Genomic DNA, 13,972 nt, shown 5'->3' with positions numbered 1-13,972 from the left:
CACGGACTCCTAGCGGCGCCTGGCTTGAAAGAACTCGGCTAGTGACAAGTGTAATCAATAATGACGTAGGTAGTTATTGTTTAAACACAGGGTTCAGAATCGTCTTATCTCAGAACTCCTCTCGTATCTGGTGAAGGCGTCTGGACCGATACGGTACCTCTACCTACTCTATCTACGTACCTTGAGCTGTGATTACGGCAGCTGCGGCCAAGACCCACAGGCAGCGGAGCTCCCTTCTTCCACCGAAGTCATTTTTGAAAGAAACCCTCTCACTTTCCAAGCTTACCAAGTCTCAGGTGGAAACCTCAGGTCTTTCACATTTTCAATCTATACTATCGACTACTCTGTCTCTGTTCATCGCCTGCATTCGAGTCATTTGATCATTGACTTCCCTCCCACCACAAACCCATCTCCCCGAAGGAATCCGCACCCTCGCCTCAAATCACCACCTCCAGACAGTGTCCCGAATTCAATGGACTCTTCACCGGGCTCAGGTGCTCCTAAGCCTCGGACACCAAACCCTGCCGAAGCAGACAAGAACGGCGCTGTTCATTCGCCCGGTGCCATGGCAGACCACAATGGATCCCAAGACGACAGGAAGCGCAGACCCGGAGAGAACGACACTCCGGAGACTGACCAACAGCATCAGTCTGGCCCGGCAAATAAGCGCAAGCGTATGCAGGAGCGACACCAAGCTCGCAGGCGCGGCCGTACACCTCCTCCCTCGGTCTTCTCCCGACGCAATCGATCCCGCAGCCCCAGCAATGCCACGCCCCGAGATGACTACTCGAGGCGCTCTCGATCCCCCCTACCGCGCCGGTCACCCGAACTCGAGGAACAGCCCAAGCAGCGCAAGCGGCCTGGCGGTGGCGCACGGGCGGGCCTGATGAACCCTGAGCAACTGCGGCGGCGACAGGAGGAGCGCGAGCGCGCCATGGAGGAGGATGCCATGCGGACCTCGCGAGACCGTGGCGTTTCCGACGTTGTTCGACAGCACTACAATGCTGTGCCCGAGCGCGGCCGCGAATGGCGCAAGACCGAATCCAAGATCAGGGGGTTGCGCAGCTTCAACAATTGGGTGAAGAGCACTTTGATCCAAAAGTTCTCGCCTGATGAAGATTTCGCCGCACGCTTCAACGATACCAAGGATTGGGCTGATGATAGCATGCGCCCGAACCAACCCGAGGAGAAGCAGCTGCTGGTTTTGGATTTGGGCTGCGGCAAGGGTGGTGACCTAGGCAAGTGGCAGCTTGCGCCGCAAAAAGTGGAACTTTACGTGGGACTCGACCCAGCCAATATCTCTATTGAACAGGCGCGGGATCGATATGGTCAGATGCGGTCTCGTGGTGGAGGCGGCCGTGGCCGACGACCCCCTCCTGCTCTCTTCCACGCCGAGTTCGCGACCAAGGACTGCTTCGGCGAGTCACTGGCTGATGTAAACATTATCCAGCGTGTCGGCTTTGATCCCAATGCCGGACCCGGTGGCTCTCTCATGGCATCGCGATGGGGTGGTGGTGGCTTCGACGTTGTTACTTCTATGTTTGCCATTCACTACGCCTTCGAAAGCGAGGAGAAAACACGCCAAATGCTTAGCAACGTTGCTGGCTGTTTGAAAAAGGGTGGCCGCTTCATTGGCGTGTGCCCGAATTCGGATGTGATCACCAGCAAAGTCAGTGCTTTCCACAAGAACCGCAAGGAGCAAGAGGCCGCCAAACCTGCCGAGTCTGAAGGGCCTGAGGATGGCGAAGTCGAAGAGGAGCAGCGGTGCGGATGGGGCAATGATATTTACAGTGTTCGCTTCCCTGGGGATACCCCGGAGAGTGGTGTCTTCCGTCCACCGTTTGGATGGAAGTATACATACTTTATGTCAGAGGCGGTCGAGGGCGTTCCTGAATACGTTGTTCCTTGGGAAGCCTTCCGAGCGTGAGTATTGTGTTGTACCCTCCTCTTCTGGCCTACATTGCTAACAGTACTCTAGTTTGACTGAGGACTACAACCTGGAGCTGCAGTATCGCAAGCCCTTCCTGGAGATCTGGGAAGACGAGAAAAATGATCGCGAGTTGGGGCCGCTCAGTGAGCGTATGGGAGTGCGGGATCGCAATACTGGGGAATTGCTCATGACCGAGGAGGAGAAGGATGCAGTCAGTAAGTGCTTTTCTTCCATACAGCCAAATCTGTTGCTTCTTGCTGACTCTGAGCAGGCTTCTATCATGCATTTTGTTTCTACAAGGTTTAAATCTGTACTTATCTCCATACTCATTGCTTATGCATACGCTGGCGAGGCTTTTCAAAGAAAAGAAAAATAGACAAAAGGAGAACATGCTCCGTCATCAGCAGTAACGCTACTTCGAATATACTCAAGACTTCGAATCTCTAGACCGGGCAATTTCAGGTGGAATTTTGTTCTGTTCATATCATTGCTATGTACAGTCTCGTCTGACTGGAAAATACCTGTGCAAGTAGGTGGTTGACATTTACTTCCCAGTAGAGGGCGATAAGCTTATCGCCGTAATGTAACCAAATCGGGACTAGTGCGGTCGCGTCGCGTTCGGATTTCGAGTTGCTTTGTCTACTCAGCCTGCGGTATAACCACCGCAAAGACATATCAATTACCACCCTTCGACCACTTTCACCAGCCAAAAGTCTCGTCAGTATTTAAAACAGAGCACAAATTTTGGCTTGGCCACACGACCGCCGGGATGCCCTCCGCAACCCCAGCGCGACAGCGTACCTCCGTGTCCCAATATCGTCCTCCACCAAGTGTCCGCTCACGAGCCACCCCAAGATCCACCGCGAGGGCTACAGAAGCCCCCGAAAACACAGACGAACCGGAAGTCCCATACCAGGCCCCCGAGGCCCCTCTTAATCTAGATGCCCATCGCGATCTCCACAAACTCCGCGAGAAAAAATATCTCGAGAAAGTGATGGAGCACATCCACAATGCCGGCGCACATATCACCAACTCAGCCGGCGAAGTGAGCGATCGGCTCCGCGATGCGCAAATCCGATACCAGAAGATGAAAGAAAAGCGCCGATCCGAGGAAGATGGCCAGGACCGAGATGCAGAGGGTGATGATGAGTACCAACATCTTGCGGAGCAGGAACGAAAAGTGAATGCCATCATGGGCCGTTTGGAGGAGAAAATGCGCGGTGTCGTTGATAGCGAGACCAGATCTAATGAATTGAAGGAGGTGCTGCAGAAACTCGATAATGAGGAGGCGCAGGTACAGCATGCTTTGCTGGGCGACCGACAACTGCGGGGCCCGCGGCGCACGAGGCGGCAAATGGGTGATGAGGACGGAGAAAATGAAGAGAATGAAGAGGACGCGGAGCGCGAGTCCACGCCGGTGCGAGAGCTTCGCGAGCGTAATGCCGAAAATCCACCTAGTAAAAGGCTGAAGACCTCGCTAGCCGAGGGCCAAAGGAAGTGGGAAGAACTGTCATTGACTCAGAGGTATGCTATGCTCTCTTCATGCCTTGGAATATGCGCACAAGTTTATCTAACATCTGTGATTATCCAGATACTCCAAAAACAACACTTATACTGGGTTCTACCGCGTCGTGCACGACTCCAAGTACCCCGACAACGAAGCTCCACCAATGCCGCACTCCTCTACATGGTTCTCCCACCTGGAGGATGACACTGGTGCAGGCGCTTCAAGTGGAACTCTATCAAACCGCCGACGTAGCCAGCGTCAGCCATCTCCCGCTGACTCCGATGACGTCGCCATTGAGCGCGAGCGCATATCGCTGGATTGCCCTATCACCCTGGTCCGTTTCAAGGACCCTGTTACCAGCACTAAATGCCCGCATAGCTTCGAACACGATGCTATCATGGATATGATCATGCGCTCACGACCCATGCCCGGTGGCCCCGCACGCGTCAAGGCAGTCAAGTGCCCTGTATGCTCGATCGTCCTTACTGCGGGGGATCTGGCCCGTGATACCGCTTTGCAACGTCGTGTGCGTCGTGCAGAAGAACAAGAAGCACGTCGGGCTGAGGAAAGTGACTCAAACGATGATGATGAGCGGCAGAATCCGAACCGGGTGACGCTGGCGAGTGATGCGGTCGATCCTGATGAGGATGCGATGGATGTGGATGTGGATGCGCCGGCTGGGACGCAGATCAAATCGGAGCCTGGGCAGATTAAGGGAGAGCGGCGTCAGACCGTGGACATGGAGAGACTCGATGAGGATGACGAAGAGGAAGAGGACGACGAGGATGAGGACGAAGAGGATGAGGAAGAGGACGATGAACATGAGATTAGCGCAGACGGGGAGGGAGAAAGTTATCAGTAGAAGTTGATACGACATGTCTCGAAATATCAGATATCGATTACGTGGATGCGTAAACCACCTCGCTGAACAAAAATGACTTGTACGATGTATGCAGCGACGAAAAAAGGCAATAAGACAAGTAAAAACGATCAAGAATAAAGTACAGACACGGTCTTACTCTCGCACGAATTCATCATGGGTCGGAAGCATAGGACTCCTCACCCCCGTTTTACCTGATCCTCTGTAACGGCTCCCTTAAAATGAAATATCTGCTGAAGGTATAGCAATATTCCCATCAGCAACCAACACCCCCGTCCCCGACAACTCAATACTTCCAGGCCCACGACCACCCACAGTGACCTTCATCAAACACTCTCTCCCAGTCTTCAAACCCTGCACAACCTCGATATCAACCGTCTTCGATTCGCCCTCTTCAGCAGAAACCAATTCCCTCGCATGATTCCATATATACGCCGCCAAAGGACCCGCCGCAGACCCGGTAGCCGGATCTTCCATGCCCATCCCTGGACTAAAGAATCTCGCCTCGAATCTCGGGACACCATTTTTCCCTTCCACGGCCGTGAAAACGTAAACGCCACTATTGTGACTCTCCGTGCTAGCAAGTTCCTGCGCAATGCGCTCTTTATTGGCGAATGACACCTGATCAAGCACCTCTTTACTGCGCAGAGGGATCAAAAGATGTCGAGCCGGCGAAGTTGTCACAACTTGCGCTTCACCAAGAACCGTAGTCCCCTCCGGACCCTGCAGTCCAATATCCACAGTCTCAATTCCAAGAGCCCTCGCCAACAACGCTTTATCGGCATGTCTATTCAAAAACCGCGGTTCGCCATGACGCATAGAAATCCTTATCTCCCCAGCAGACGATTTCAAAACTTCCACCGGTAAAACTGCATCACCGAGTTGTTGATGGTAGACACGTGCATCACTATTCTCGGGTACATCGCAAGTCCCCGAGTGAACGGCCCACCACCAGGCGCCGAGAGAATTGTGCCCTGCGCCAAAGACTTCTTCTCCGTTTGGGAGGAACGAGCGTAGACGGAGATTTGCCGTGGGGGTTGTCGGGGGGCAGATGAATGTTGTTTCGGAGAGGTTGAATTGGCGGGCTATTAGTTGCATTTGTGGCTTTGTGAGGGTGTTGGATTTGTTGAGGTTGTTTACTACGGCGAGAGGATTGCCTTTGTAGGCTGTTGAGGAGAAGACATCGATTATATTGTATCGGAGGGTCGTCATTGGGGATTGGTTTGGGAGTTTTCGTGTTGGTAGAAAAGAGAAGGAAGTCACGGTCTAATCAATGAGAAATTGTGCTTCACTATTGCGGCGAGATTCTTGAAAAAAATAGTCCCAGGAAGTTACGACATCATCTGTTTGGCGATGACAAATGCGAGATTCGTATTTCTTACAAATTCACCATTCCTCTGCCTTCTATACGAGTTTCTTGGATGCCGTGGTCTTGGCTACAGTGAATACGGGTCCAAGATGCTTGGCAAAGACAGGTACACCCTCAACTGAGGATCAGGGACATTGTCCTCATAACAAGTGCTGCACATACTTTGTATATATGAATCATATCCTGGCATATGGTTCTGTGAGCAGTTACCCCGGTTATGTATATTCTACCTCGAGAGGATGGTTCGTCCAGCAGGACGAAGTATCCACCATGTGTTGCCGCATTGTCGAACGTCTCTCGCAGAGCAATATATCCTGTGCTGTCGTGGCTCCGTGCTGGCCCGAACCGAGGGTCAAAATAAAGATCCACATAACAAAACGCTACGAGGCCTCTTGATTTTCCTTGGCTTTGTACAGTTCTAGATTTCAACGTTGGATAGAACAGTCAATGTATTTGCTTTATTATTGTAAGAAACTTCACCCACACGATAAGAAGTATACCGAATGTAGGGAATGCTATATTTACCAACATAGCAAGATCAGATGGGATACCAATGCGTGGAGAAACTGGAATACAACTTACTGGTGAAAGGTACAGAAGCTAAGAAGATATATTGTCACTTTTGGTCGAGCCTGGCCTTATTTTATCTGCAACTGTACTTTTACGTAGTCCTTGGATCACTTAGCTTTAAAATATAGGCAGCTATCTAGCATTAGGTTTACTCGATTGCTACAGTGACCTCGAGGGTAGATGTGGCTACGTTTGGCTTTTTCACCGTTTAAACCGGGTTAAGGCCTCGGCTCCTGATGGATTACAGTCTGACAGTGACGGAACAAACACTTGTACTAGTTTATTTTGAATGCGTAGGAATGCATGGATACCTATATAAATGCGGTGATAAATATAGCCTGTGATGGTAGGCTAAATGTTGAACCTGGTCAGCTTGTTTGTGGCGACTGGCCAGTTGACCTGCCTCATGACAGGCGATAAGAGATAAGAGATAAGAGATACACGATCAGGCTAGATAAGCGATGTGGCCAGCTGAATGGCTGAAAAAAGGCTGAACAGGCTCGAACAGACTGACAGTGCAGATAAGAAGAGGTCCTTGCAGACTTGCAGGACAACTGACCAGGATTATTGTCATCCTGGTATGTCTACCCTGTCGCACATCAAATGCTTAAGAGGCAGAAATCCAGTCATGTTCCTTTATTCCCATCACCTCGAGTCTCTATCTGAGTCAATCAGCTGGCGAACTGCACATGCTTTTCACTGTTCCAGGTAATGTTTCACCCGATAGCCCGCCCCCGCTAACCCCAGACAGGATTAACGTGGGAACCAATTCTAAAAAACACGCTAACAGACCCCCACTAAACTGTTTCTAGTTAGTATGGTCCTTTCCCCACACCATCTAGACTCAATGCATCTCATTTCGCCCCCATTTTCCTGGCTTCTGACTCGTCCATGGTCAGCCTTCACTTCCCTAATCAGCCCTTAGTTGACAAGCCCACGGGTACCAACCGCGCGACTGGTCTTTTCTGTCATCCATCCCCCCTGAGGGCTCCAAGAGTTTTCAGCCATTCAGCCACTGAAGGGACCCTATGCAACAGCAATACGGCAGGGTCACATAACCTCGTTTCCTCGAGAGAGGGAGGAGAGAGTTTGTATACTCCAGACTCCAGATTCTGTGTTCTCCAGACTCCTTACTCCATGATTCGGAGTTTAAGATGGAGAGGTGGAGATAGGATAATACCACGTCGTTTAGCTTTGTCACGCGACTTTGTGTAAGTTACCATGATTTTTTGATAGTGTTCCCTATCGCTTAGTTTTTCTTTAGGACGGATTGAACCCTACAATCTGTTAATCTAGTAATCTACCGAGTGACTGAGCAGAGGGCCATGTTCCATCCTGGCAGGTGTAACTCTACTATCATAGCGGCACTTGTCTGCTCACTTTGGCTTCCTCCTTACTGCCGGACTAACTACGAGACTACAATTCCTACTATTAGCATGATTGACTGCTATTACTACTACAGTATTCGGGTACTATTCTCCCCGCAAACGAAAATAATACTCGGCTCATTCTGGATTATTCCCTGGTCACCTTGACTCCACTGCCGCACAGCTGTTCTGGTTCTGGTTCGGGTCTGGGGGTGGGAAGCCGAACAGAGCAGCATTGAGGCTTGATGTTACCTTGCCGCGTGGTAGTATCCAGTCCCCATCGTCAAGTCACCTTAGTAGTAATTACTGTAGTAACTAAACTCCATCATGAGGACAAACAGACTCATGGCTCCTGCTTGACAGCTCTAGTCTCCATCCGATCAAGCTACCCTGCCCTTTTGGTTTTATTTGCCCTCCGCGCGCGTCTCACGATCTTTTTTAAATTCCCCATCGCTTCTCTTCTTAACCTCCTCCTCTTCCCCTTCTTTTTTTTCTTCTTCCCCACACCCGCGATCCTCTCTTCTCCTCACCACCTTCACCACCCTCACACCCTCTCTCCACCTCAAGCTTGCGATCGCGCTCCACAACCACACCCTCGTCTCGGGTTTCCTCCTGCGCATCGTTCGCCATGGCAGAGACCGAATCCAAGGCTGCGACCGCTCAGGTCGCTACCGACTCGTCCTTCACTGACGATGTCGTCCGTCCCCGCGGTTGGATGTACAAGCGCATCGGCGTTGGTAAGTGGAACATTGGCTGGTACGCCTCCCCAAAGTTCCAGCTCGGGATGGTCGCCTTCGTCTGCTTCATGTGCCCCGGCATGTTCAACGCTCTTGGTGGTTTGGGCGGTGGTGGTAAGGCCGATGCTAAGTTGGCCGACGACATGGTAAGTTCCCGATTTTATTTCCCCGAATTTTAAAAAGCTTCGGCACGCATCCCCGCGAACGGCTGTTGTATGCGCCGAGCTTGGATTCGTGCACCGCTTTTGACTGGTTGCTGACCACTTTACTTTTTTTCGGTCTTCAGAACACCGCGCTCTACAGTACCTTCGCCGTGGTTGGTTTCTTCGCTGGTACCATTGTTAACCGTCTGGGTGTTCGCGCCGCTCTGTCCTTTGGTGGTATTGGTTATTGTCTCTACTCGATTTCCCTCCTCGTCTCCGTTCACAAGTATGTTCCCGGCTTCAACATTTTCGCCGGCGCGTTCCTCGGTGTTTGCGCTGGTCTGCTGTGGACCGCGCAGGGCACCATCATGATGTCCTACCCTCTGGAGCAGTCCAAGGGTCGCTACTTTGCTTGGTTCTGGGGTATTTTCAACGTCGGTGCTTGCATTGGCAGTCTGGTGAGTGATTCTATCTTTTTTCGCATTCACATGGATTGCCACGCAGTGAATTATATCATTGTATGAACAGATTCAAGCTAAGACCCTTTTGTTTCTACAATAGATCCCCCTCGGAGAGAACATCAACGTCAAGACCAACAGCACCGTCAGTGACGGCACCTACATCGCCTTCATTGTGCTCATGTTCTTCGGTGCCTGCCTGGCCCTGTTCATTTGCGATGCCGACAAGATCGTCCGTGAGGATGGCTCCCGCGTCATTCTGATGAAGAGCCCCAGCTGGTGGACCGAGATCTACGGTCTGTGGGAGACCATCAAGGCCGAGCCCTACATCATCCTGCTCTTCCCCATGTTCTGGTCCTCCAACTGGTTCTACACCTACCAGCAGAACGGTATCAACGGTGCCTACTTCGACACCCGCACCAAGGCCCTGAACGGTTTCCTGTACTGGTTTGCCCAGATTGTCGCTGCTTTCATTATCGGTCCTCTTTTGGATGTCGAGCGTGTCCGCCGCAGTGTCCGTGCTAAGATTGCCTTTGGCGTCCTGTTCACTCTCACCATGGTTATCTGGGGTGGTGGCTATGCCTGGCAGAAGCACTACACCCGTGAGGATGTTGGCAAGGATGCTATTGCCGCTGGTACCTTTGTTCCCTGGGACTGGACTACTAAGGGTTACGTCGGCCCCATGTTCCTGTACTTCTTCTACGGAATGTACGATGCTGTTTGGCAGGGTGTTGTTTACTGGTATGTTTACCCCGTTCCCCGTTCCTCCCCACCCTTGTATATCGCAATCAATCTAACCTCCATCTTCCTCCAGGTTCATGGGTGCCCTCGGCAACTCGGGCCGTCGCCTCGCCAACTTGGCCGGTTTCTACAAGGGTCTCCAATCCGCCGGTTCCGCCGTGATGTGGTCCCTCGACAGCAAGGAGACTCCCTTCATGAACGAACTCGCCTCCAACTGGGGTATCCTCTCGGGCTCCCTCCTCTTCGCCCTCCCTGTCGTCTTAATGCGTATCCGCGATACCGTTCCCCTCGAGGACGATCTCAAGGGTACCGATGAGACCGCCGAGGACGTCCTGCCCCCTGGTGCCTTTGCGGAGAAGCGTGCCGTCGGCGAGATCTAAATTCTTTCCAGTTACGATCTTGCTTGATCAGGAGAGTCGTTGCTGGTTGCACTTCGTAGGATGTGTGTGGCATGATCATTTTCTCTCTGATTTGACTGACGGTCTTGACTTCGCTTCGGCAAGGACTGGCTTCGTTTGTTTCTCCGAGATTCATCAACGGACCTTCTCCTTCTCCTTTTCCTTTGAAAGGGAAGGGTGGGCTCATAATGCGATGACTCGATATGAGGTTTTATGGATGACGCTTTTCCTTTCCCCCATTTTCCCTATTCCCCCAATGATTTTTTAATGTTGTGCGATGCATAGTTTCGTCGCTACCCTTTTACATACCCGGTTTCACAATGAATGGAAAAGCAGTCACGAATCTGTATTCTTGTTTCCTCTGTAGGGTACTTAGGTATTCGTAGTACTCGGTACTTGGATCTAGAATACTATCCACTAACTACTAGCCGGGTACCTAGGTGGTCTGTATGTACTACGTACCTTGTCCGACTTGAAGCAGGTATCCAGGAAAAAGGGAAAGATGAACACGCATCTCTGTCTTCCATCTATCTTCCATTTCATTCTATTCCACTATACTCATACTCGAGCTTGTACTCATGCCCATCCTCGGGCAGTACTCGTGCCTTGTGCAAGTAAAACTCTGCAGCGCAACGGTATCATAGCATAGAATGCTAAGCAGGATTCATTCCGAACTATCCTATCCATGGTATGAACTTAACAAGCCTGTATCAAGAGGGAATGACCTCGATCCTCGTGTTTGTGGGACAGAACAGGGTATAAAAGAAACCAAGCAAGGAAGGAAAGAAAACAGAGAATGAGAGGTTGATAAGGTAACTTGGTATAGGTAACGTCGTGATTTAATCCGTTGGTTGGAGGGAGTATTGATAATGCCCCTACCCTACTATAAAGATAGAATAGACATCGAGGTAAGACTGATCTAGACACAAGTCGGATAGTACAGCATAGCACAACATAGCAAGAAACAAAAAAAGAATAGAACACAACCGAGCATGACAAGATAGGACAGGACAGGACAGGACAAGACAAGTGTAGCGGGGTATTTGCTTGTCGAGAAAAGAAAAAAACATCAAAAGACAACATCACGAACAGAAAACAAAAACAATAAAAAACAAAACAAAACAAAACGTGATAGTATCGCAGGATCATCCCATCGCAGTCTTCCTCTTCCCTTCCCTATCCTTCCCGCGGAGACGGAGATCGCCGGAAGACCAGAGACCAGAATTATTGCTGACACTGCGCCGTCCGACGCAACCCGCACCACCGGAGAAAGGTGCTCTCTCCGAGGGAGTAGAGTATAGGGATGGAAAAAAGGAAATCAGCAAGCAGGTGATTTCCCGGTCGGGTCGAAAAATAAGGGTAAAAATAGAATGAGATTGTTGGGCGATCAATCGTGGGATGTCAGTGGTCGGGATGTTGGAGCCTTAGAAATGCAGATGGAAGGTTTCGGCGGTTTGGCCAGACTGTAGAATAGCGCCCGCGCATGACTTTGGGAATGTCAATCGCATAGAGCATAAAAATGATGTTGGCGATGTAGATAGGGAATCCATTTTGGTTTTCCCTTTTTGCGGATAGCGCGAAAATCGAAAGACGAGGCACCGACATGCAAGAGAGTTCACTCGGACGAAAGACAAAGTCAAAGTCGAACAATGGGAGATAACACGGTTGTCCAAGTTATCTCCCTACCTCTTTCACACGTCTATTTCGTGATAAGGTTGAGATAATCGGCCACAATGAGAGTCACCATTCTATTCGATCAAAAAGTGTCAGTTCATCCCAAGTGGGTCCCAAGATAAAAAAGCAACGAAGAAAAGTGGGGGGTGAGCGGGGGAGAGACTAACGCATGAGGAGCGATCCGCACATAGTACGTTCCAAAGCCACGATAGAAACGCAACCACCCTTCTTCCTGCACAACCTTACGAGCGCAATCCAAAACTCCCTTGTATGGCACCTTCCCCGTAGCCAGATCCTTCTGCTGCTTCTGCAACCGAGTCTTGACAAAGTCAAACGGCAACGAGAGGAAACTAGCAAAGAAACCCGCAATCGCAGAAGCCGCGAACGTCTGGTTCTGCGCAGACAGACTAGTGTGCTGCTTCAGCTGGGCCTTGCTCTCCGCGAAGAAAGTCAATTGTCCCATGTTCAGGGCCATCGCCCGAATAACCGTTGGCAAGGCACCGGCCCACAACGCCGCCAGACCTTCTTGCTTGGGGATGCGAACCAGCGCATCGAAGACGGAACGGTAGTTTGCGCGAGCCTCGGGGGGCTTGAGGCCGTCTGATTGCATGCGCACGAGGGCCAAATCGGCCGGATTACCGATCATCGCGGCGATACCACCGGCCGAGAGACCCGCGGCGGCACGTTCGGCAAAGGTGACTTTACGCTTTTGCTCCTCGGCGCGCACATTCAACTTTTTGATGAAGGTGTCGAAGAAACCCAGACGGGCGGTGGTGTAGACTGCTTGGCGGAGGAGACCAGCCGAGAGACCGGTGTAGAGGTCGAGGGCTTTGCCCGAAGCAATAATCTCCTTGGTGATTCCCAGGGCGGAGGGTTTGGGACCGGTGCGGGCACCTTCGCCGGCGAGTTGCAGGCGGACTTTGACCATGTCGACGGGTTGAATTACAATGGTGGCAGTCATACCGGCCAAACCACCGTTGACGAAGGGGAGAGCGGCGCGCATGTAGGGGTGTTGCAGGATGGTAGAGGAGGTTTGCGCCGGGTTCTCGACGGCTTGTTGTGCGGAGACGGCCGCATTATGGGCGGACTCCTTGATCGAATTAGATGCCATGGCTGTGAAAGTCGTATAGGATGATAGTCTGAGAGGGTAATGTTAGCGTATAGTCATGTAGTGGTGTGGTTTTGTGGTCGCGTGTAGAGTGTAGATGTCGATGTTTGAAAGAACGAGGGACGCGAAGAAAAAAGATCGGATGATTCATCCACTGACCAGAGAAGAAAAGAGTTCACGGCACGGTCAGGCACCGAAGAAGCAGCAAAGGTTCCTGGTAGTCGTGAGTATGATTTCTTTTTGTGATGGATTCGGAAGTCGCGGCGCACAGGAGAATAGGATCCGTAAAAGACTTACTGGTGATGTATAGTCGACAAGACAAATGTATGAAGTTCTCGAGGAACCACGAGAGGGGAGAAGATGAAATAGAGAAGAAGAAGACGACGACCGGGAAGATGAGGGGAGACGAGGAAGGGAGGATGCGGGGGAACCAGAAACCAGGAAGGTCAGTCACCAGTCATATACCAAGTTGATCGAAGTATCAGTGACCGAGAATGGAGGAGGAGCAGGGGCCAAACTATAAGTCGCTGTCACCAGGAGTCCTGAACACGGGGGCCTGAGCTTGTTCTATATAACTCGGAAGTATCCTAGTAATACTACAAAGCCGTACCTAGTCCTAATAGGAAGTACTCCGTACTACTCTAACTATTATTCTAACACGATCCAAGTCCCCTCGTCAGCTACCGACCAACTGGCCCAGGATGCTGCCCGAGGGCATGGAAGGAGGCCGCGAACAACCGAAGACGAGTTCCGACTGGGTAGCCGGAGACATCTGGGCCCTTTGGACCGATTGTTAGCCGCGGGATGCAGTACTCCAGTAGTTTAGGACAGGTGGGACGGCAATCATATGGCAATAATCTGGCAGAAATAATAATAGGAAGGGGGGCATGACGATACAGTAGCTTAGACTAGCGAAAATCGCAATGCAAAGTACAAAAAGTCTCCACTCCTCCATGACTTTCCAAGTGGGCCAATAGCGTCGATCATAAAGTTTGATTACGGGGGGGAACATGACAGAGGAGCACAGTTGAAAATGTGTAGTGACCAGTACTCACTAGTTAACTACTGCAAACATCTGAAAAATGCGGGG

At 51.2% G+C, this 13,972-nt stretch overlaps 5 protein-coding genes across 5 annotated transcripts; 3 read left to right on the top strand and 2 right to left on the bottom strand.

Moving 5' to 3' along the window:
• Positions 1-472: 472 nt before the first annotated feature.
• On the top strand, positions 473-2,236 carry abd1 (mRNA (guanine-N7)-methyltransferase; the record flags this gene model as incomplete). Its single annotated transcript, XM_057148877.1, has 3 exons — positions 473-1,923; positions 1,979-2,145; positions 2,202-2,236. 3 exons carry the CDS (start codon positions 473-475, stop codon positions 2,234-2,236), a joined length of 1,653 nt encoding a protein of 550 aa, XP_057012531.1.
• A 463-nt stretch (positions 2,237-2,699) lies between these two features.
• On the top strand, positions 2,700-4,299 carry N7473_002936 (SUMO ligase MMS21; the record flags this gene model as incomplete). Its single annotated transcript, XM_057148876.1, has 2 exons — positions 2,700-3,454; positions 3,522-4,299. The coding sequence occupies 2 exons, from the start codon at positions 2,700-2,702 to the stop codon at positions 4,297-4,299; spliced, it is 1,533 nt and encodes a 510-aa protein (XP_057012530.1).
• Positions 4,300-4,533: 234 nt separating this feature from the next.
• N7473_002935 (PhzF family phenazine biosynthesis protein) lies at positions 4,534-5,529 on the bottom strand (the record flags this gene model as incomplete). Its single annotated transcript, XM_057148875.1, has 1 exon — positions 4,534-5,529. One exon carries the CDS (start codon positions 5,527-5,529, stop codon positions 4,534-4,536), a length of 996 nt encoding a protein of 331 aa, XP_057012529.1.
• A 2,392-nt stretch (positions 5,530-7,921) lies between these two features.
• N7473_002934 (UNC93-like protein) lies at positions 7,922-10,443 on the top strand. The gene is made up of 4 exons (XM_057148874.1): positions 7,922-8,506; positions 8,647-8,961; positions 9,065-9,702; positions 9,776-10,443. The coding sequence occupies exons 1-4, from the start codon at positions 8,252-8,254 to the stop codon at positions 10,080-10,082; spliced, it is 1,515 nt and encodes a 504-aa protein (XP_057012528.1). The 5' UTR covers positions 7,922-8,251; the 3' UTR covers positions 10,083-10,443.
• A 1,356-nt stretch (positions 10,444-11,799) lies between these two features.
• On the bottom strand, positions 11,800-12,885 carry N7473_002933 (putative mitochondrial dicarboxylate carrier protein; the record flags this gene model as incomplete). The annotated part of the gene is made up of 2 exons (XM_057148873.1): positions 11,800-11,848; positions 11,942-12,885. 2 exons carry the CDS (start codon positions 12,883-12,885, stop codon positions 11,800-11,802), a joined length of 993 nt encoding a protein of 330 aa, XP_057012527.1.
• Positions 12,886-13,972: the final 1,087 nt, after the last annotated feature.

Source organism: Penicillium subrubescens (assembly GCF_028828155.1).
Source record: "Penicillium subrubescens strain IBT 31985 chromosome Unknown utg000002l_segment0_segment0, whole genome shotgun sequence".
Taxonomy (NCBI): domain Eukaryota; kingdom Fungi; phylum Ascomycota; class Eurotiomycetes; order Eurotiales; family Aspergillaceae; genus Penicillium; species Penicillium subrubescens.
Note: the sequence above shows the minus strand (reverse complement) of the source record. Positions and strands in the feature narration are given on the sequence as shown.